The 21,000-nt window shown below is 47.5% G+C and overlaps 2 protein-coding genes across 2 annotated transcripts in view; one reads left to right on the plus strand and one right to left on the minus strand.

The window, feature by feature from the left end:
- Positions 1-21,000, plus strand: part of LOC131095372 (zinc finger protein 850-like) — a 503,603-nt gene that overhangs the window by 368,393 nt on the left and 114,210 nt on the right. The gene's annotated exons all lie outside the window — the stretch shown is intronic.
- On the minus strand, positions 8,887-9,819 carry LOC131095375 (olfactory receptor 14C36-like). The gene has a single exon (XM_058043071.1). It carries the CDS (start codon positions 9,817-9,819, stop codon positions 8,887-8,889), a length of 933 nt encoding a protein of 310 aa, XP_057899054.1.

A 21,000-nucleotide genomic window follows, 5' to 3' on the forward strand; every position in this document is an offset into this window, starting at 1 on the left:
TAAATCTACAGATCCACAGTGCCCTACAATGTGGGGGTGTGAGTACTACCCGTGTTTGAAGCAGCCGAGTGAGGCCTGAGGCGCCAGCTGCAGCAGCCTGTGGGGGCAGGGAGAGAAGTGCCCCGCAGAGAAACGAGTGGAAGAATGTCAGTGATGGTATTTATTGTGTTTAAATGTAGTGATTTGTGTAGATTTGGTACATTTTAACCATGAGTATGAGCTCAGAGAGTTCCTTTGCCCTGGATGTTTGGATTTGATCTCTAGACTGTATGCTGTTATTCTGATTGTGTCCAGGATAAATCGATGTGAGTAAATGCTGAATTATGGTATGCTGTGTTGTGTTGAGAAAAGCGAGCACTTTGAGAGATATGCCCTTTCCCAGTGGTTTTGTGTGGTGATTTTCTTCCACTGCATTGTGGTAATTTGATTCTCAGATTGTATAGTAGTGTTCATGGAGATTTTAAGATTTTGTTGCAACAAGAGTAGCATTTTACATAGGAGAACTATAGTGCGGTGATATATGCTTAACTTTAATATGATAAAGCGAGTTAAAGGAATTCCAAGAATTCCCCCCCCTCACAGCAATTCAAGCCTTGGCTCTAGCGAATTTGAGATAAGGGGGGGGTGCGGGTGTGAGTGTTTGTGTCTGAGGGCATATCAGAGTTTCAGCTGTGACTAGCAACGGCCTTTTTACAAAGCAGTGAAAGAAGTGTAAGTAGGCACAGTGCTTAATTAGATTGTGCAAGAAGAGAACTAGAAAAACTGATATTTTCTTTGATCAGAACATAGTGTCTATGTCATGTTTTTGATTAGCATGCTGTGTGAGGTGACAGTGGCTGTCCCCTGGGCACAGGGACAGCTCTGGCTGCCCCGTCTCCCCAGGGAACACGGGAATGGCCTGTGGGCAAAAGCTGGATGTGCAGTTATTATTGCAGTGCGGTGCTTATGAGAAACACTGGTTTAGCTGTTCTAATAAGTGTCAGGGCACATGTAAATTAGAGGTTTCTGGTCAAGCGGATTCAGAACCTAAGGTCTTAGAGCTTGTGTGTGGGAACCACATTTGATACCTGCCACCTGGAGCTGTGTGTATAGGAGGAAAGTTGAGAAACTACTGTGAAGGTCTGTAAAAAGGTTTGAGTGGAAGCGAGATAGGGCAATGAGAAATAAATAATGAGAACTGACCAGAGCAAAGAGGTTCCTAAATTAGCCCCTTTTGGGAGGGGCTCAGTGGGAGAAGGCTGCCAGTAGGAGCAGCTCAGAAAATAAAAAGATTTATAATACTTCATTGCAGTTAGTACTGCTGTAAAATAGGAGGATAAATGGGATAGAGTTTTTGTATGCTAAAATGTCTTTTTGTTTTAAGAAATCACCCAGAGTGGCAAAGAGACTGTAAGATCAGACCGCCCTCTGGTCTTGGCCCTTGAAAAAGGAAAACAAGGCAAAGAGAAAGCAAATCAAACATGTTGTTCAGCATGCAGCATAAGATAGCAACGTATGAAATCAGGCAAGGATTATCATGCTGACATGCAAAGCAATCACAGTTCGCAAAATGAGTACATATGATTTGCTAAAGGATCCTTCCAAGGTAAGGGAGGAAGGGTAAAGATGACCTCCCCAAAAGGGAAGAATTTTTTTCGACACAAGGGCCATATATTCAGTTTTAATAAAGCTTTAGTACCTGTGGAGAATGTTTATGTTGTAGTGTGGGGAATGAACAACTGGCCAGTCTGAGAAGGCATACGTGTGCAAACCTTTAAAGTAACATGTGTACTATGTGTACCTAAAAGCTTTTGTACAATTCGCTCAATTTGCTAAACATTCTCAAATGAGAAAGGTTACTCTGGAGGCAAATGATATAAAGATGTTAGGCTTAACATTAATAGACACTGAAATTAAGAAAGGCATTAGTAAAGAGATATTAGAAAAAGTAAATAAATGTTTTCAAAGGTATGGGCCTCTGCTGTACCAGAGAGAGTGAAAGATGCTCCCCCATGAGCATCAAGTTTAAAGAAAGAACACAACTAGTGAGAACTGAGTAGTACCCTCAAAAAGAAGATAAGGAAGGAATCAGCCCAATAACTGATAGTACTGGATTAAGGGCTGTTAATAAGATAACACAGAATTTATACCCTGTGGTAGCAAATCCATATACCTTACTGACTTGTTTAACACCTGAGCTAACCTGGTTCACTGTTTTAGGCCTAAGAGATGCCTTCTTTTGCCTCCCTATCCACAAAGCCAGCCAGGAAATTTTTGCATTCAAACACAGCTCACATAGTCCATATGCCTGAAAGCTTCAAGATTCCCCACTCCGATTGGAGAACAGCTTGCAAAGACCCAGAGTCCCGGGAAGCTCCACAAGAGGAAGTGAGGCTGTTGCAGTACGTGGACGATCTTCTAGTAGCCACTCGGATGAGGGAAGCGAGAGAAGCCTGGACGGTAAGCCTTTTGAATTTCCTAGGACTCCAAGGACGCAGAGTCTCAAAGAAAAAGGCACGGGTAGTGAAACAGAAGATAATCTACCTGGGGTAAGAAGTGAGTGCTGAGCAGCAGACTTTAGGGCAGGGAAGCCATATGCCAAACCCTGAAACCCCAGACAACGAAAGAACTCTGAACCCTCTTAGGCATGGCAGGGTAGTGCCAGCTGTGGGTTTATAATTACGGACTGCTCGCCAGACCCCTCTATGCTCTTATTGCCAATGGAAACTGAGATCTCCAGTGGACACAAGACACCACATGGGCCTTTCGCCAGCTAGAGAGTGCCCTCATGTCAGCTCCAGCTTTGAAACTTCCAGATGTAAGTAAACCATTCTTTCTATTTTTCCCCGCAAGGAATTGCCCAGGGAATATTGGCTCAGGACTTGGGTCCATACCGGAGGGCAGTTGCTTACTTCTCTAAGCAGCTAGATGCAACAGCCAAAGGATGGCCAGGTTGCCTCAGAGCTGTAGCAGCAGTCGTGTTGAATATTCAAGAGGCATGCAAGTTTAGCCTGGGACAAAAATGACTGTGCTAGTGTCCCACACAGTGTCCACAGCACTGGAAGTAAAGAGTTGCCACTGGCTTTCACCACAGAGGTTTCTGAAATACCAGGCCATCATGGTAGAGCAAGATGATGTAGAGATAGTGGTGACTAATATTGTCAACCCAGCTTCCTTTCTCAGTGGAATCAAGGAGAAGCAGTACACCATGATTGCCTGGAGACCATTGAAGCTACCTACTCCAGCCGCCCAGACTTAAGGGACACTCCTCCGGACGATGCAGAGACCTGGTTCACTGACAGGAAAGCGACGTTGCAAAGTTCACAGTGACCACCTGCACAGAGGTAATAGACTCTAGACCCTTACCAACAGGTACCTCTGCGCAGAAAGCTGAGATAATTGCCCTGACCCGTGCCCTGGAAAGGGCAAAAGGGAGGAGAATAACCATCTACACAGACTTGAGGTATGCATTTGGAGTCATACATGCACATGGAGCCATCTGGAAGGAGTGGACTGCTGACCTCACAGGGAAAGAAGAGACAATCCAGCTGTTGGAAGCAGTTCAGCTACCTGAAAAGGCATATTAAGGCACACCAGACAGTGAGCTTAAAATTGGAGGAAAGAAATGAGCTGGCGGATGGAGAGGCAAAGAAAGCAGCAAAGGGTGAGGTACAGATTTTCCTCGAAAGTAAGCCATAATACAATAATACTAATCAAAAGAGACGTACAACTACAAGGGGTGGGCTACCATTGAAAGAGAGCTAGTAATCCCTTCCCATTTTGTGGTTACTAGTAAAAGAAGGGCACTAGAAAACACACTAGGGCCTAACTACTTAAAAGCCTTTTATAGAGTGTGGCTCCTTTTTCGAAATGACCAAGGCTGCAAGTGATACAGAGTGCATTACAGAAATCTGATTGAAACAATCTTTGTATCGTTTTCAGGAATTTATATGCCACTATCACTCAGGTAAGCCGACAATGTGATCCTTGCCTCCAGACTAACCCCAAATACCCCCGGGCAAAACTCTGTCAGACTGGGAGAGGCCATGGGCCTGTACAGCAGTGGCAAATTAACTTTTCAGAACTCCCAAGGAAAGGGGGATATCAGTATTTACTGGTAGTAATAGATGCATTTTCGGGGTGGCCAGAAGCGTTCCCCACCAGAACTGTCAAAGCTCAAGAGGTGACCAGATTATTTTTACAAGAAATAATACCACGCTTCAGAGTTCCAGCCACGATAGCCTCAGATAAAGAATCACATTTCATTTCCAAAATAGTGCAACAGATTAGTAGCCATCTGGGCATAGATTAGGAACACTTCACACCCCATACCGCCCCCAATCAAGCGGCCAGGTGGAGAGAATGAATAAGACTGGGACAAAAAGTTAATCTACCCTAGCCCAAGCTCTTCCACTAGCAATATTGCAAATTCAAACTAAACCTTGAGCTAAAGGAATGCTGAGTCCTTTTGGAATGCCTTATAGAAGACCATATAGAACACAAAGGGAATGTCCAGAATGTCCACCTACATGGTGGCATTAGGCAAACAGCTCAGAGTAATTGAGAAACGTGTGGCTGGAACTCGAAGCAGGGAGTTAGATAGCCTGGGGATGATGTATATGTTAAGTCTCTTACAGAGAAGACTTTGGAACCAGAGTGGGACAGACAACTGCGAGTACTTCTCACCACCTTCACTGCAATCAAAATCAAGGAGCAGAATGCCTGGATCCATCACTCTCGGGTGAAGAAGGCCCAGAAACCCCTTAAGGACTGACGCCAGGAGACAATGAACTGAGACTAAAACTTACTCGGGCAAAATGAGTATATTGCGGTTGGGAGTAGATCATATTTTAGTTTGTAGAATTGTTTTGTGTGTAATCATAACTGAAGTTTCAGAACTTGAGAGTACCTCTATTCAAAGCAATGCTGAATGGCCTTGGTCCCTGGCATTTAATCAGTATACTGGATCCATGGGGAAACCTTCTGAGATAAAAGATTTAAACATATCTACTGTAGTAATCCACAAGAATCAGGTATATGAGGAGCAAGAATGGCAGGAACAGGAACTGTGGACTCTTGAAGGAATCAGAGGAGAAGAAATCAAAGTAGGGTGCCAGGTCATCAATAGGGTAGCTTATGAGAGACCAGATGTAATTAGTGTCTGAACCTCCCCTGGTGTATATGAACACCAGGATGTCTGTGATAACCTAAGTGAATCAGACTGTTGGTGTAATTTCACCTTGATACAGCCTGTAGAAGTGACCTGCCTTTGAGCTCGAATTACTATCAGACTTTCATTTGAATTCAAAGTGGACACTGCACTTTTTACCACAGCAGGGCCTTGTACACCCCATACTAGTTCAGACTCTACCCAAACTCCAAACTTGAACCTAACATAGTATTATTCAATCCAGAATGGTCTCTCAAATGTGTGGAGTTGATAATGCAAATTAACATCTCAAAAATCCAACCAGCCTGCTCCTCCTTCCTAAAAACTTCCTTTGAGGGCTGGACAACATGGTTACAAAAACAGGCATATCTCAGGAGCAGAACAAGAAAGGAAGGAGCCAGCTCTCCTGGTGCCTAAAACCAGGAACACCAAGAAATCAGTTTCCTTAGGTCATTTTCCAAGCTGATTGGCTGAACACCCAGGCAATGGCTGGTAAAGGGTGCTGAACTGCAGGTGGTGAATTAACCCAAGCAAGGAGGGTGATTTTCTTTATTTATAGCTATCCCTTTTCTTACTGAGATCTGGATCAATGACTGTCCCAGTCTGAGGCAGTTGGATTCTGCTTAAAAGAGGTAGAGAGACCCCCTCAGAGCTCAGCAGAGGCTGTAGGATTTTGAGCATCACTTTTGTGCTGAGTGTTTCAAGTAGCAGAAACCTGATCCCAGCTTCTTCTGAGGCACTGCAATGAATTTAGGCTCTTCTCTCAGATTTCCCCTTCATTCTTGGACCTGAAGCTAGGGGCAAGGTGGGTGAGGTTTTGTAGACCAGGAGAGACATTCCTGCTTGTAACACATCTGGGAAATCAGGTGCTTTGGAGGGGGAAGGAGATTCCTGAGGTCTCTACATTTCAAAACAAACATCTGCCTCAAATATGACCTAAACCTCTGTCAGATACACTTGTGAAGTGTGTCTAAATTTGCAGTGTGAGCCCAGCACATCCCTCTGGCAGGGAGGGATGGTCATGGACAGAAAGCAGTTCCTGTTCCCCATAACAAACATCTAACTGGCATATTAGGGACAAGATTAGGAGTTTTAAATGGAATTGATTCAGAAATAGTGGTGAATAAACTGGCCACTGCAGCAGGTAGCCTAATAAAATTGAAGCAGCCTTTATAGTAATCTTTATTGGCATTAGGAACTAGCCAGTGACAGATTTCAAAAGTACTGCCAAAGTAAGGAAGTATGAAAAGGCCGGGGACCAAGACCACAAGTTGATAGTAGAAGCACTTAGTATAGTTCAAGATAATGTGTCTTTAGCTTTCAGTTGTATACAAGCACAGTTATGGATACAAGCAACAGCAGCTCTGATCATATGGGAAAGGGGTGAAGGTAATTTTCCAGCTGAAATTCAAGAAATTGTGTGGGATAATGCAATTGATATTGAAAGGAAGTTTCAATCCTGGTGGACTATGGTGAATTTCACCTATGATCCTGTTTCTAATGTAGCAACTGCCTTTGTGCTTACCATACATAATGCCACTGTTTATGTTGTCCATCCCATCATTGCCCTAGGATTAAACCATGAAAAAACAATACTCTATCCTTCAGAACATAGAGTGTGGGCACGAAAGATGAATGGAAAGTGGCAGACAGTAAACTTAGAATCCTGCATTACTAGAGAAGAGATGGGATTCATTTGTGAAAGCAATACTATTAATGCTCAGGATGTGTGTTGGACACCGAGCAGAGTATTTGTCACTTTGAAGTTCATCCAGTCACTGACCAGAGAACTGTGCTCGTATATACTGGAAAAGGGTGTATGCTTGAGAACTGCTTGTGCTGCTGTACAAATTGATAGCAATGATGTTATTCTGTCTAGTAGAAACCATTCTAATCTCTGTATTTGTAATTTTGTTAAAATTATTGGGTGTGATTTTTCGTATTTGGTACCAGTAATATCCCACCAGCTGATTTAAGGCAATTACACAATGTATCACAAACTGCCACCTACCCCTAGTAAGATAAACCTTACATTAGTAAAACAATTAATTAAGCACCAAGACCTATTGGAAGGCTTGAAAGGAATCCAAGGAAGCGGAAAGAAAACCTTAATTACTGTCCAATATGATACAAAGGAGATAACCAGATTTCTACAAAGAATAAAACAAAATATAGATCATCACTGGTGGGATGTGATCTTTGGGTGGTCACCAACTGCAAATGGAATCTTTAAAAAGTTGTGTCAACCCATTGTAGTTTTATTAATATTAGTTGGGATAAGCTTAGGATTATCTATTATATTGTTAATTTGGAACTGGAGAATGCTACAACGAATAGCTGTATTAACATCTTTGTCAAACGTACATGGTGAAGCACTAAAAGACTCTTACTGTCATGAAGGTTTTCATTAGGTAAAAGAATTTACTTATTTCCTAGGAAAGGGGGGGAATGAGACACAGTAAAGATCCATTCTGAATTAGGTGAAGTGTCTAAGAAAGGTGAAAAGTCTGTGAGGCCAAAGCTGAAGGAAAAACTCGCATGCCGAGACAGCAAGGAGACAGAGAAAGAAAAACAGAAAAGACCACAAGGTCGATTTGCCCCCGACTCAGAAATTCCTTTGATAAAGAAGAACTGGTGCTAAATGTCACGCGGAATGAATATGTATAAACTTATTGAGAAACTGTATTCATATGCATTTGGAAGGGGGATAAAAGAAGACCCAAAGTCTTCAGAGGTACGCATGCTTTTTTGGGGGACTTGCATCCGGCACGCGTAGTAATAAAGGCATACCGGGCTTTACAACTTTTACAAAGTTGTGAGGTTTCTTCTTTTCTCTGCAAAACAACCATGGGGCCATTGTGACACTCTGGGGCCCCATAGAACCAAGGGGCCACTGTGAAACTGTGGCACCAATGAGAACATTGTGACACTGTGAAGCCCCATGGAACCATGGAGTCCATTGTCAAATATTGGGGCCCTATGGAACCCAGGAGGCCAGTGTGACAGTGCAGGGCCTGGTGTACCAAGGAGGCCATTGTGACAATGAGAGGCCTCATGGAACCAAGGACATCTTTGCAGATGACACCAAGCTGGGTGTGAGTTTTGATTCTGTGGGAGCATAGGAGGGATCTGCACAGGGACCTGGACAGGTGGATCTAGGGGGTGAATCCAACAAGGTGAGGTTTAAAAAGACCAAGTGCCGAGTCCTGCACTTTGGCCACAACAACCCCTGCAGTGCTACAGGCTGGGGACAGAGTGGCTGGACAGCAGCCAGGCAGAAAGGGACCTGCAGGGACTGATGGACAGCAGGCTGGACATGAGGCAGCAGTGTGCCCAGGGGGCCAAGAAGGCCAATGGCTCCTGGGCTGGATCAGGAATGGTGGGGCCAGCAGGAGCAGGGCTGCTGTGCCAACACTGATCTGCCCCCAGCTCTGCACACAGACATTGCTGCTGCAGCTCCAGAGAAGGGAACAAAAGGGCATCTATGCAAAAAAACTTGGCTGGGAGATCCCTGAGTTCCTTTAAAGCCACAAGAGCGCAGCCCCTCATTGACACAGTCTCTGGCCACAGGGAAGTTAGAGAGAAACAAAATGAGAAATGGCAAAAACAATGACATTCCTTTGTGGACAATATGAAAAAGTAATACAAAGGAAAAAAAGAACAAACCACAACCAAAGCAACAAGAAGTATGAAAGATGTCTTTTAGTAGAAGTGATTGGCAGAAATTGGCCAGCATTTTAATGTTCCTGAATGCATCCAGCCATCAGTGTCCACACTGCAGCCCTGAGCTCCTGGTTCCTCAGGCTGTAGATCAGGGGGTTCAGGGCTGGAGGCACCACCGAGTACAGAACTGAAAGGGCCAGATCCAGGGATGGGGACGAGACTGAGGGGGGCTTCAGGTGAGCAAAGACACTAGTGCTGATGAACATGGAGATCACAGCCAGGTGAGGGAGGCAGGTGGAAAAGGCTTTGTGCCGTCCCTGCTCAGAGGGGATCCTCAGCACAACCCTGAAGATCTGCACATAGGAGAAAACAATGAACACAAAACAACCCAAACCTAAACAGGAACTACCAACAATGAGCCCCAGTTTCCTCAGTTTGGACTGTGAGCAGGAGAGCTTGAGGATCTGTGGGATTTCACAGAAGAACTGGCCCAGGACATTGCCATGGCACAGGGGCAAGGAAAATGTATAGGCCATGAGTAGCAGAGCATAGAGAAAGGCACTGGCCCAGGCAGCTGCTGCCATGTGGGCACAAGCTCTGCTGCCCAAGAGGGTCCCGTAGTGCAGGGGTTTGCAGATGGACACGTAGTGGTCATAGCACATGATGGTCAGGAGGAAAAACTCTGCTGAGATGAAGAACATAAAGAAAAAGAGCTGAGCAGCACATCCTTTGTAGGAGATGTCCCTGGTGTCCCAGAGGGAATTGTGCATGGCTTTGGGGACAGTGGTGCAGATGGAGCCCAGGTCGCTGAGGGCCAGGTTGAGCAGGAAGAAGAACATGGGCGTGTGCAGGTGGTGGCCGCAGGCTACGGCGCTGATGATGAGGCCGTTGGCCAGGAGGGCAGCCAGGAAGATGCCCAGCAAGAGGCAGAAGTGCAGGAGCTGCAGCTGCCACGTGTCTGCCAGTGCCAGCAGGAGGAAGTGGCCGATGGAGCTGCTGTTGGACATTTGCTGTGGCTGCACATGGGGACCTGTTCATGGAGAAAGGACAGTGAAAAGTCAGGAGAGGCTGCTTGGAGCCAAACCTGGTCCATTCCCTGTAGACAGTCCCTACAGCTGGGACTCACTCACACCCCTTCCTGCTCTGGGGGGAACCTTTGTCTGCAATCAGAGCACAATCACACTCCCAGGTCACCCTGGGATAAACCAGCCCCTTCCCAGATAATAGGATCCCTGAATGTCTCACCCTCTCTGAAGGTGTCTGGATAAGGTCTCAGTCCCCCCTTCTGCCAAGGACACTCACGGCTCCCTTGGCAAACCCAACAGCATTTCCTCAGCTGTGGCACCTCTGCAGTTCCCCATGGGACATCCAGGGAACTCCCAGAGGCTCTGGCACAGATTTGCACCCAGGAGGGCAGCTCAGAGCTTGGAAGGGCACAGCAAGGAGATCCCCGGCTGTGCCCATGATGGGATCTCAGGGAGGGGGCTCAGCTCATTCCCCTTTCCCATGGACTGCTTTGCCCACAGCCCCACAGGTGCCAGGGAAGCTTGGACACCCCATTCCCATGGACACACCCCTGCCTGGCAGGAATGCCAAGGGCAGTGCCTGACTCAGCTGCTGCAAATGCCAGAGCCTCCCTGAGAGCAGCAGGTAACAGGGTCAATATCAGGGCAGGGCAGAACCAAGAGAAGATGTTGTGGTGCTGTGCCTGAGAGGGCAGGGCAGAGACAGCCGGGCACTCAGGACAATGTTCCCCTGACCAGCTGTGCCCGGCACCTCCCACACACCAACCGTGCCATCATCCTGCCCCAGCACTGCTCTCTTCAGCCCCCCTCCTTCCCTGAGCATCTCCCTGGGCCTGGACATTCCCTCCTGAGAGGAGCCTTGTCCCTGCCCGTGCTCACAGAGCCCATCCCAGCCCGTGTGCCCTGTCTGGGCCCTACAGAAACCTGCCTGCGTGCAGGGCCCTGGCTGGGGCAGGCTCTGTGTGCAGCTGGGCAAGGGCAGCTCAGGAGAGCCCTGCTGGGCCCTGCAGAGGTGATGCTGCTGCTGTCCAGGGCTGAGGAGTGGCTGAGGGCCATTTGGGAGGCTCCCAGCAGAGATACTGACCAGCTTAAGTCACAGTTCTGGAGTCCCTGTAAATGTTCAAACATTCCTTTGATGATCCTGTGTGTCCCTTTCAACTCAGAATGTTCTGTGATTCTGGGATTACAATTCCTGTTCTGCTTCTCTCATCCCCCTGTTGTCTATAATCAAAACGGAAAAAAAAAAAAAAAAAAAAAACAACCTTGCAGCAGTGTTAGAACAGTAAAGTAAAAACCAGACACTTATTGGTAGCTTCCAGGTGTCCCAGTGGGAAAGGGCACACCCACCTCCTGATTTCAAGTATTTTTTAAGGTTGATAATTAGGATATTTAACAGGAGCATCCAAAAGGAGATTGAGTTTCCCTAGTTACACATCCCTGAGTCAACCCATTGGAGTAGGTCCAAAGGCTTCTTTGCCTTCACTTTTTATGACTGCTCATATTCTGCTCATTCTCAAAACCCAAAATGCTCCTGTATGTCCAGTTCCTCGAAGACTATATAGTATTTCAGGACTGTATAAAAGAATAGGACTATACAGCATTTTAGGAATATATTTAGACAGTCAGGTTATTGAGAGAAAGGTAAGGAAACATACTAGATTTAATTCAGGATTAAAGCTATATAAGAATATAATAGTGGTTTAATACAATTAAGAGTTTAGTAGAGTTATGTAAGGATTATAGAATTGTAACTATATAATAGTAATTTAGAGAGCTATGAATATATAAAAATGTAAAAAATACAAAAAACTTTTTGTCACCACCCCAACATTCCCATCTTTCTCTAAGTAGAAAATTGAAAACACTCTCAGGAAAGCTCCTGACCTTTCCAGCAATCCCTGGCTTGCCTTCTTTGAGAAGTGTCCTCCAGAGCTGTGCCCAGGCTGATCTGGAGCTGGGAGCAGCCCTGCCCCACCCAGCCCCTCTCAGCAGCAGCCCCTGCCCTGCTCAGGGTGGCTCCTTCCCCCCCCCAGCTTCTCCCCAGCGCTGGGAGTAGCTGCCAGGGCTGGCTGAGAGCTGTCCCTGGCAGGCAGCAGAGTCCCTGCCCCAGCACAGCGCCCTGGGCTGCAGGACCCTGCTCTGCAGGACAGCCCTGGGCACCCCTGGCTGCAGCCCCGGCTGCTCAGCCCTGCAGCAGAGCCTGGCAACAGGAGCTGCCTTGGGCTGTGACTGAGCTGGGGCAGCAGGGAAAGCCAGCCCTGCCCTATGGCCACAGCCCTGCCCTGGAGCAGCTCTGAGAGTCCTCCTGAAAGGTCCTCAAAGCTGTGGGATGTGCCAGCTCCAGGAGATCCCTGCAGGAACGGCAGCTTCTCTTCCCACAGCCAGGGAATGGCTGTTTCAAACGTGGGCTGATTTCTGCTCTGGTGAGCCCTGAGTGAGCTCTGCTCTGTGCTCCCAGCCCAGGCTGAGTTTAACCCCTCTGTGCCCCTGTGCTGTGCCCGGGGTGGCTGCAGGCAGTGCCCCAGCCCTGCTGGGCTGTGCGCAGGAGCTGCTCCTGGCCAGAGCTGTCTCTCTGCAGCGCTGCCCTTGCCAGGAGCTGCCTCTGGGCCAGGAGCCTCTCTGCAGGTTTTTCAAAGGACTTTGGGTTTGGCTTTTGCCTTGGAGTCTCTGAAAGGTTTGTGCAATCATGGCCTCCAATTACTGCTGTAATTAGTCCCTGGAGAGGCTTTGTCAGTAACAACACTCAGTGGGCTCATTAATGCTTCAGGGTACTTCAATTTTTTCAAAGTACTTGATGTTTCCCTTTTGATACAGACTCTGTGAGAGGTTTGTGCAATCATGGCCCCAATTATCTGCTTTAACGAGTCCCTTGAGAGCTTTGTACTGAAACTTAGAAGGGTTCATTAATGCTTTGAGATACTCAAGGTTTTTAAGGTACTTTATGGATTTCAGAATACTTCTAGGTATTTTAAGGATTTTCCTTTCCTCACTGAGTCTCTGAGAGATTTTTGTGCCATCCTGGCCTCCAATTCTCTCCTCCAAGGAGTCCATGAGGAGCCTGTGTTGGGTATCTTTCCCCTTTCTGTTTTACAACAAAGATGGAACTGAAAGAATTTTGTAAGACTTTCTAAAAGCATTCAAACAATCATGGGAAAATTAACAATACAACAACAACCACTAAGAGAATTAATAGTCCTGTTTTAGCTAGACATCATCCAACCCTTTAGTCCCTTAGACTGGAAGAGTTTATTGAACCAGTCTTTTTTTTCCACTTGAAGCTTCTTGAGTCCTTCAAGTACCTGAATGCTCTTGTGGATTGACTAGCTGTGGATGGAGAGGTTCATACAACACACGCCCTCAGAGTCTACACAGCCATGCCCCTGTGCCCAGATTAAAAACTCTATCACTGTTCTGCAAGGTGGCATGTTTGATGGTCTCTATGTCTGAGAGCAGGCCACTCAGTGTGAGGGAGGTAGCATTGGTTTGCTTACTTAACAGGCACCCAAGATGGTCTGATTGTCCTAAAGCTTTAGCTGCAGCCACCCAAGGTAGTCCAAATTTGGGATGCCACCATCCAATACCTGGATTAAATCTTGCAAAGCCATCTCTTTGATATCATCCAATACTTCTCTAGGGATACCTGCTGCTTGGTCATCTGGTAGGCTGTGTTGTCCTTCTCCAGCTAGATGGTTGATTCCGCTCTTGCCTCATTTTTAGCATAGTCTGCTATTAATTGATTTAGTAAATACTTCCATCCCCCTTTTCACAGTATTCTGTATTCTGTAGGTGACACCAACATGGTCATAATATATTTTAAATCATAGGGAGTTAAGACATGTGCTGTAAACATGGGCCTCATTAGGCCATTAAAACAAGGGAAGTCCCTCCTATGGTCTTTAGCTGCCCGACACAGATCCTTGATTTCCCCTCAAACCAATGGCTGATACCTGGGATTCTTATCCCTTCTTTCATAACATACGGGGGGCAATGAGGGGTTTTGAGACTGTTTGCCAGTCTCCTTCCTTACCTGCTTATTTCCAGATCATTTCCCAGGGATCTTCTGGGGTTAAAGGGGTGAGGTGGCTCTGGGGAATCCAAACTATTTTCTAAGGAGGAAGAATAACTTGGAGGAGAAACATTTGGATTAGAAATAGTGTGACAGTTGGCCTTAGTATCTTTGACCATGGGGTTACATTGTTGCCAGAGGGTGAGGCAAAGGGCACTGCCATTTTGTCAGGTGTTGGGGAGGAAGGGCCTTGATTTAGGATGGCAAACAACTAGGCTGGCATTCTGGAGGCATGTCCCAGGGTGGAGGTGGAATGATTGACTGTGGGGGTGTGACCCACAGTTGTGGGGGTGGAGTCTGGAGGTTCGTTCAGGCGGAAGAGAAGGTTGTGGTAGCAGGAAATGGAGGAGCCAAGATGGAGGGAGGATGATCGGGCTCTCAAACCACGTTCAGGCTCCTTCCATCTTAACTCTCCAGGGCATGATACTCCAAGAGAGCATGGCCATCGCCATCCTTGACCATCGTGGAAGGTCTGATAAAGGCAGGTTTGGGGCGAGGTCCCGAGTTAGGAGTGACCAATGGATTGAGTTTTCAACACACTGCTGGCTGGTGAAGGGTCTCAAGGGTGGTGTGGATGATGGGGAGTATGTGGGATGCAATGGAGTCCCTTTTGATCAAAAGGTTGTACAATTTAACTTCCACTTAGTCTAAAAATTCAGTGGTATGGATTTCGACACCAGAGGTGTCTGGAAATTTTTTAATGATCCACCTCATGATTGATTTTTATTCTTTCTTTGAAAATATTTCATCATGACCGGTGAGAATTAAAGCATCCATATACACTCCTTTCTACTGTGGACATATGTCTGGCCATTTTTCTTTCTTTGCCTTATGGAGAAGAGCCACCACAACACCTCAAATTAATTATGGGACATGGGTTCATACTGTAAAAACACAATGGCAAAATGGGCAATAAATATCTTGCATTTCCCCAAACCCACCTGCAATCTTATGCAGGTGAAACCATCGTTGTCCCTGCCGATCCTGGGCAAGGTCCCTTGAAACAACGATGAATCCGCCAGGCCCGGCACAATCCAAAATCCCCGGGAGCACTGGCCTATCCATCAGCTAACCCCAGCTGACGTGACTGACACAGGGATCCCTGAATGTCATGGTCCCTGTTTGGGCGCCAAATGTCCCAATGAGGGTGGCAGTGACAAACATCTCTGGCTCCCTGAGTTCAGGGTGAGTGTGGCGAAAATGAAAAGGAGCAGGATCAATGGAGTTGTTTAAAAGAAACTTTAATAACAGGGTGAAAAATAATAAACATGGAGAAATCCAGCACAGTACAAGGGGCAGGATCCTTAAACCTGAGACAAAGGGGAAGCAGCAACAACTTGGGGCTAGAAAACTAGAACAATTATCATATAGAAGAAATAAGTAACCAATAAACCAATAGGGGAGTAGAACTTGGACAACTTAGCATAACAACACTAAAGGCTTATGGGGGATTTCTCAAGCTCACTCTAAGTTAAAAGAATGATTCCTACGACTTGAAACGCACACCCAGTTCTTTTGGGGTAAAATCTGGCTGACTCTGAGTTACAGCCGGGCTAACTCCCACATTGCTGATTTGCACTGGCCCCTTGGGACCATGCAGCCCAACAGAGCCACAATGATATCCTTGGTTCCATGAGGCTCCACAGTGTCACAATGGTCCCTTGGATCCATGGTGCTTTGCAGTGTTCCAATGGCTCCTTCATTTCACAAGGCTCCCAAATGTCACATTGGTCTCCAAAAGAAGAAAGCCATGGAGCCCCCATGTTTCAGCAGCTGATGAACGGCAACCACCAGAGGCCAAGGCAAGCCTGATCTGTCTGTCCTGGCAGTTTTGCTTGGAGCAACCCTTGGATATTAAAAATTATGAATGTGGAATCCTAATTTAGAACATTTGTGCCTGGAGAAGGATGATTTTTTCCATACAAAGAAAAGCCAGAGCCCTTTCCAGTATTCAGAAAATAGGTGAATGCTGGCACTAAGGAGTTAAAGACCAGCCAGACCTGTCTGTCCTGGCACCTTTTGTCTGGCACCAATCCTTCCATACACAGAAATTTGGAGGTGGAATCCAAATTTTGACCATGGACGCCTGGAAAAAATGGACAGTTCTTTTCCATAAAAAGGAAAGCCCAGAGCCCCAATGTTTCAGGGGCAGATGGGAGTGGCCTTCCACATTCCAAGGTCAGCCAGACCTCTCAGGTGAACCCTGGGAGACCAAGGCAGTCATACCTATTTCATGTTCCCTTGCTTCCACAGGGCCCTGCAGTGTCACAGTGGCTCCTTGCTTCCATGATGCCCTCAATGTCATAATGGCCCCTTGGTTACACAAGTCCTTAAGGATCTTAATGGTGTATATGGTTCCACAAGGCCCCACAGTGTCTCAATGGTCTTTGGGTGCCATGAAGCCCCTCTTTATCACCATGGCCCCTTGGTTTTATTGGGGATCAGTAGTGCAACAATGATCCTCTTGGTTCCACAAGTTCCTATAGTGTCACAATGGCCCCGTCCTTCCATGAGCCCCTGCGGGATCGCAATGGCCCTGTGGTTCCACGGGGCCCCACAGTGTCACAATGGTCTCTGTAATTCCACGGGGCCTTGCAATGCTCTCCACAGATCCACGGTGCCCTGCAGGATCACAATGGCCCTTTGGTTCCACAAAGCCCCGCTGCTTCACACTGGCCCCTTGGGACCATGCGGCCCACCAGACCCACAATGATGTCCTTGGTTCCATGAGGCCCCACAGTGTCACAATGGTCCATTGCAGCCATGGTACTCTGCAGTGTCACTATGATGCCCTGCATTTCACAAGGCTCCCGAGTGTCACAATGGTCTCCATGGCTCCTCAAGACCACACAGTGTCACAGTGGACCCTTGGATCCATGGCACTCACAGTGTCACAATGATCCCCTTGGTTCCACAGGTTCCTACATTGTAACAATGCCCTTTGGCTCCACAACACGCTGCAGTGTCACAATGGTCTCGATAGGAAGGAAACAAGTGAGCCCCAGTGGTGCAGGGTCAGATGAGAGGCAGTCACCAGAGGCCAAGGCTGGCAAGACTTGACTGTATTGGTAGATTTTTTTGGAGAGTAACCCTTGAATAAAGGGAATTTTAGAGGTAGAATCCTAATTTTGGCCATGTGAGCCTAGACAAGAAAGAGAGTCCTTTTCCACAGGAAGAAAAGCACAGAGCCCCAGTGCTTCATGGTCAAATGGGAAGTGGCCCTTGGCATGTCAAATTCAGTGGGACCTGTCACACAGTCCCCAGGAGGCCAAACCAGGCAAACCTGTTCCATGTTCCCTTTTTTTAAATGCTTCCCCACACTGTCACAATGGTCTCCTTGATTCCACGAAGTCTTGCAGTGTCACAATGGCTTCTTGGTTTCACGAGCCCCAACAGAGTCACAGGGTTCCCTTGGCTCCATGCGGCCCCGCTATGTCACAATAGCTCCTTGTTTCTATGGACCCCAGCGTTCGATTACTGACCCTTGCGCCCATAGGGCCCCTGAGTTGCACAATGATCTCCTTGATTCCATAAGGTTCCATAGTGTCCTTAGACCCACATTGTCACAAGTGACTCATGGCTCCATGAGGTTCCATATTGTCACTCGGGTCGCTGTCATAGGCTGGATGAGATCGATGTCCCGAGATACCTTGGGATGTTTGGAATACCCATGTGTGGCCAGGGCCGGGTCAGGCTTTGGTTCGTGGTGGGATAGAGCCCCGCCCCTTGTCCTGGCCTGGCAGAGCTGTCAATCACACAGCAGATGATGTGCCAACCCCACTCTGATTGGCTGAGTTGTCAATCAATCACACAGTAACAGCTGGTGCCTAGCCTGACTCTGATTGGACAAGCAACTGGCAGTCCCACCCCAGGGGTGGGCCCATGAAGGTCCAGGGTGTTAAAAGCCAGAGCACAAGACCAGCCCATGGTCTGGATCCTGCCTTCTCCAGGGGTTCTTCCATTGGTGACGCTGGAGCCCAAGCAGTTGGTACCTATGTGAGTTTCTTTCTATAGATCTTCTGTCTTTCTGATGTTCTCTATTTCTTCTCCTTCTAATCCTACTTACCTGGAACATTTTTGGGTAACTAAGCATCTTAAGGGTTAAAGATTTTTAGGTTAAACCCTTTGCCAAATTTCCTTGACTGTCCATATTTTGCCAGTAAAATTTGTTGTCATTTTGACCTCTTAGCTCAGTTGATTAGAGCATGGTGCTGGTATCACCGAGGCTGTGGGTTCAATCCCTGTGTGGGCCATTCACTTAAGAGCTGGACTTGATGGTCCTCGTGGGTCCCTTCCTACCAAGAATGTTCTTTGCATCTGCCCATGCTGAGAATATCTGGTTGGTGTTTCTCCTGTGCACCAAACTCAAGGAAAGGAAGCTTTGGTTATCCCCAGCATTTCAGTGCTTTGGGCTGTTCCAGCCCTGCAGGCTGACAATGGCCTCTTGTTTCCATGAGGCCTCACAGTGTCCCACTGGCCCCTTGGTTCCATGGGGATCTGCAGTGTCACACAGGTTTATGACATTTGTCCTTGCTGTCCCTCACATCCCCCTGGCCCACAAACAGCCCCGAGCCACTCGTGAGGGACAGGCCCTGCTGGCCCAGGCTGGGCTCAGGGTTGGCCTTTCTGCTTTCCCCAGCCAGCCCAGGTCTTGCTCAGCATTGCAGTTCCCTGCTCAGAGCCTTTGGCTCCCTGCAATCAATCCTGGCCTCAAGGATCTGCTCTCATCAGTCCCTGGGGAGCCTTTGGCACTCCCTGCCCTTAGTGGGGCCGAGCCATGCTCCAAGGCACTTGGAATTTTGCTTCTGAATTCTTGAGCAGCTTCTTCATCCTTCTCTCAGTGCCTAAGGGTCCTGGACTCAGCCCCAAATCCACTGTGGGGATCATCAAAATACAGAAAGCCCTCAGGAGCTCTTTTCCTTCCTTCCTTCCTTCCTTCCTTCCTTCCTTCCTTCCTTCCTTCCTTCCTTCCTTCCTTCCTTCCTTCCTTCCTTCCTTCCTTCCTTCCATCCAGGGCTTTGGCAGCTGTTTTGAGTTCTGTTAAGGAGAAAGATTTCAAAATGCACTTCATACTTTTTTTATTTATTCAAGTGAGTATTTTTTATTTTCCAGATCAGGGAAGAGCTGATAGAAGTATTCTCCAGGTGATCCTAATGTCAGGAAATCCCCCCCCCTGCAGTCAGACCTTTGCTCTGTACCTGGCCGCACCCAGCCAGACGTGAGCAGAAGGAAATGACACTGACTGCCCAAGCTATAAAAACCCTTGTGACCCCTCAATAAACACCCGACAAGAAGGGGCAGGGTTGGAGCCCAAGAAAATGGCTGAGCAGCCCGGAAATGTCCGGCCAGTCGACTTCCGGCTCGGACTCTGACTCGAGCAGGGACGGGCTTGAAAGGTGGTTGGAGGATTCCGACACCGACTCGGGCTGTAACAAAAAGGGAGCAGCAGCATACAAGACCACTAGCTGCAGCGCTTCAGCGTGGGTTAAGGGGATATCAGAGAAAGATCGAACCCGCTTACAGACTGGCGGAAAATAAAAATGGCTTGCGCGAGTGGGCTCCATCTGCCACACTGGTGTTCCCAGTCTGTGTGGGGGGGGCAGGCGGAAATCAAAGAACCTACTCCTCGGTAAACCCGAAAGACATACAGGCAATTGTTAAAGCGGTTGCAGACATGGGGATTAATTCTGCCATGGTTTCCACATTCATTGACAGCGTTTTTGGAGGCGATGATATGCTTTCCTTTGATATCAAACAGACTTGCAGAGTGATTTTCGATGGGGTGGGGATGATGGTTTTTAAACAGGAATGGGAGAACAATTGTGTAAAGCAGCTAGCCTTAGTAACAGGGGCAGACCATCCACTGCACGGCTCCAGCATAGAGAGGCTAATGGGCACAGACCCCACTATGATCACACCCCAGGCGCAGGCTGAGGGCCTGTGGGCCCATGAGGTTATGACAACAACCCATGCTGCCCGAGAAGCCAGCCGTGTTGTTTCCAAAGTAATAGTGGAAATAGCATTTTAGTGGACCATCACCATGGTCCACTAAAAAGCAGAATGAGAGTGAGAGTGAGAGCTTCACTCAGTTTGTGAACCGCCTCCAGGCAGCATTAGATTCCTCTGCATTACCCTCAGAGGTGAAGGGTCCTGTGCTAGCAGACTGCCTACGCCAGCAATGCAACTCAGCCACCAAGGACATTTTAAGATCACTGCCACCCAGGTCCAGTGTTGCTGCTATGATCAACCATGTTGCAAAGGAAGAACACACAGCTCCCATCCAAGCAGCAGTTCACACTGCAATAGCCAGTGTGATGGCATGCTTTAAGTGTGCCCAGGCAGGCCACGTGGCAGTAAACTGCCCCCAGTCGGACGCCCCCGCAACCCATACGCCCCACTACCAGGAAAGAGAGAGAGACTCCCGAACAACCCGACATCACCTGAGAAGCTCGCACCATCAAAATCAAAGCGGCAATGGTATCTCTGTGTGATCTTGTTTCTAGGGTTAGCAGGTGGAGGATAGGCAGACACAAAAAATTACCCTCACCAGCCATTCAGGTGGGTTCTATGCTATCTCTCAGGTGAGGGGGTCATCATAGAAATTGTCACCGCCAACACCCCATCTTTCGAGTTCAGGCTAAAAGACATTTTTCCCTCGCATACAGGGCACCCCAAATTTAAGGAAGACAACATTATTTCAGACCTACTAGTGCCCTGCTTCCAACCCAGGAAAAAGTTACTGTTATTACCCAGGATATGGATATTGTGGATATTGGGGGTGTGAAACTATTGTGACAAGCAATAGATAGAAACCAGAACAGCCTGATAAGTTCCTGCAAATTAAGTATGCTCCCCACGGCTGTCTCGAACCAAAATTTGATATGGATGGGTACGTGATTTTGCCCCAAGGTGGGAAACAGCACACCTGCACAGGCTATATAATGACAATCCTGCAGCCGAGCCATTATGGCTGGGCCATGGGCAAAGTGTGGACAGCGTTTGTTTATCTCTCTCGCCACATCTGGGTGAACATACAAATTATCAGATTCCTACCTCCAATATCCCAATCAGTCGGACCCAATCCGATTCTTGCAATG

The sequence above is a fragment of the Melospiza georgiana genome, chromosome 34, assembly GCF_028018845.1.
Source record: "Melospiza georgiana isolate bMelGeo1 chromosome 34, bMelGeo1.pri, whole genome shotgun sequence".
NCBI lineage: Eukaryota > Metazoa > Chordata > Aves > Passeriformes > Passerellidae > Melospiza > Melospiza georgiana.

Coding starts and splice junctions, on each gene's coding strand:
- LOC131095375 (XM_058043071.1), bottom strand. CDS start 9,819: ATGTCCAACAGCAGCTCCATCGGCCACTTCCTCCTGCTGGCACTGGCA.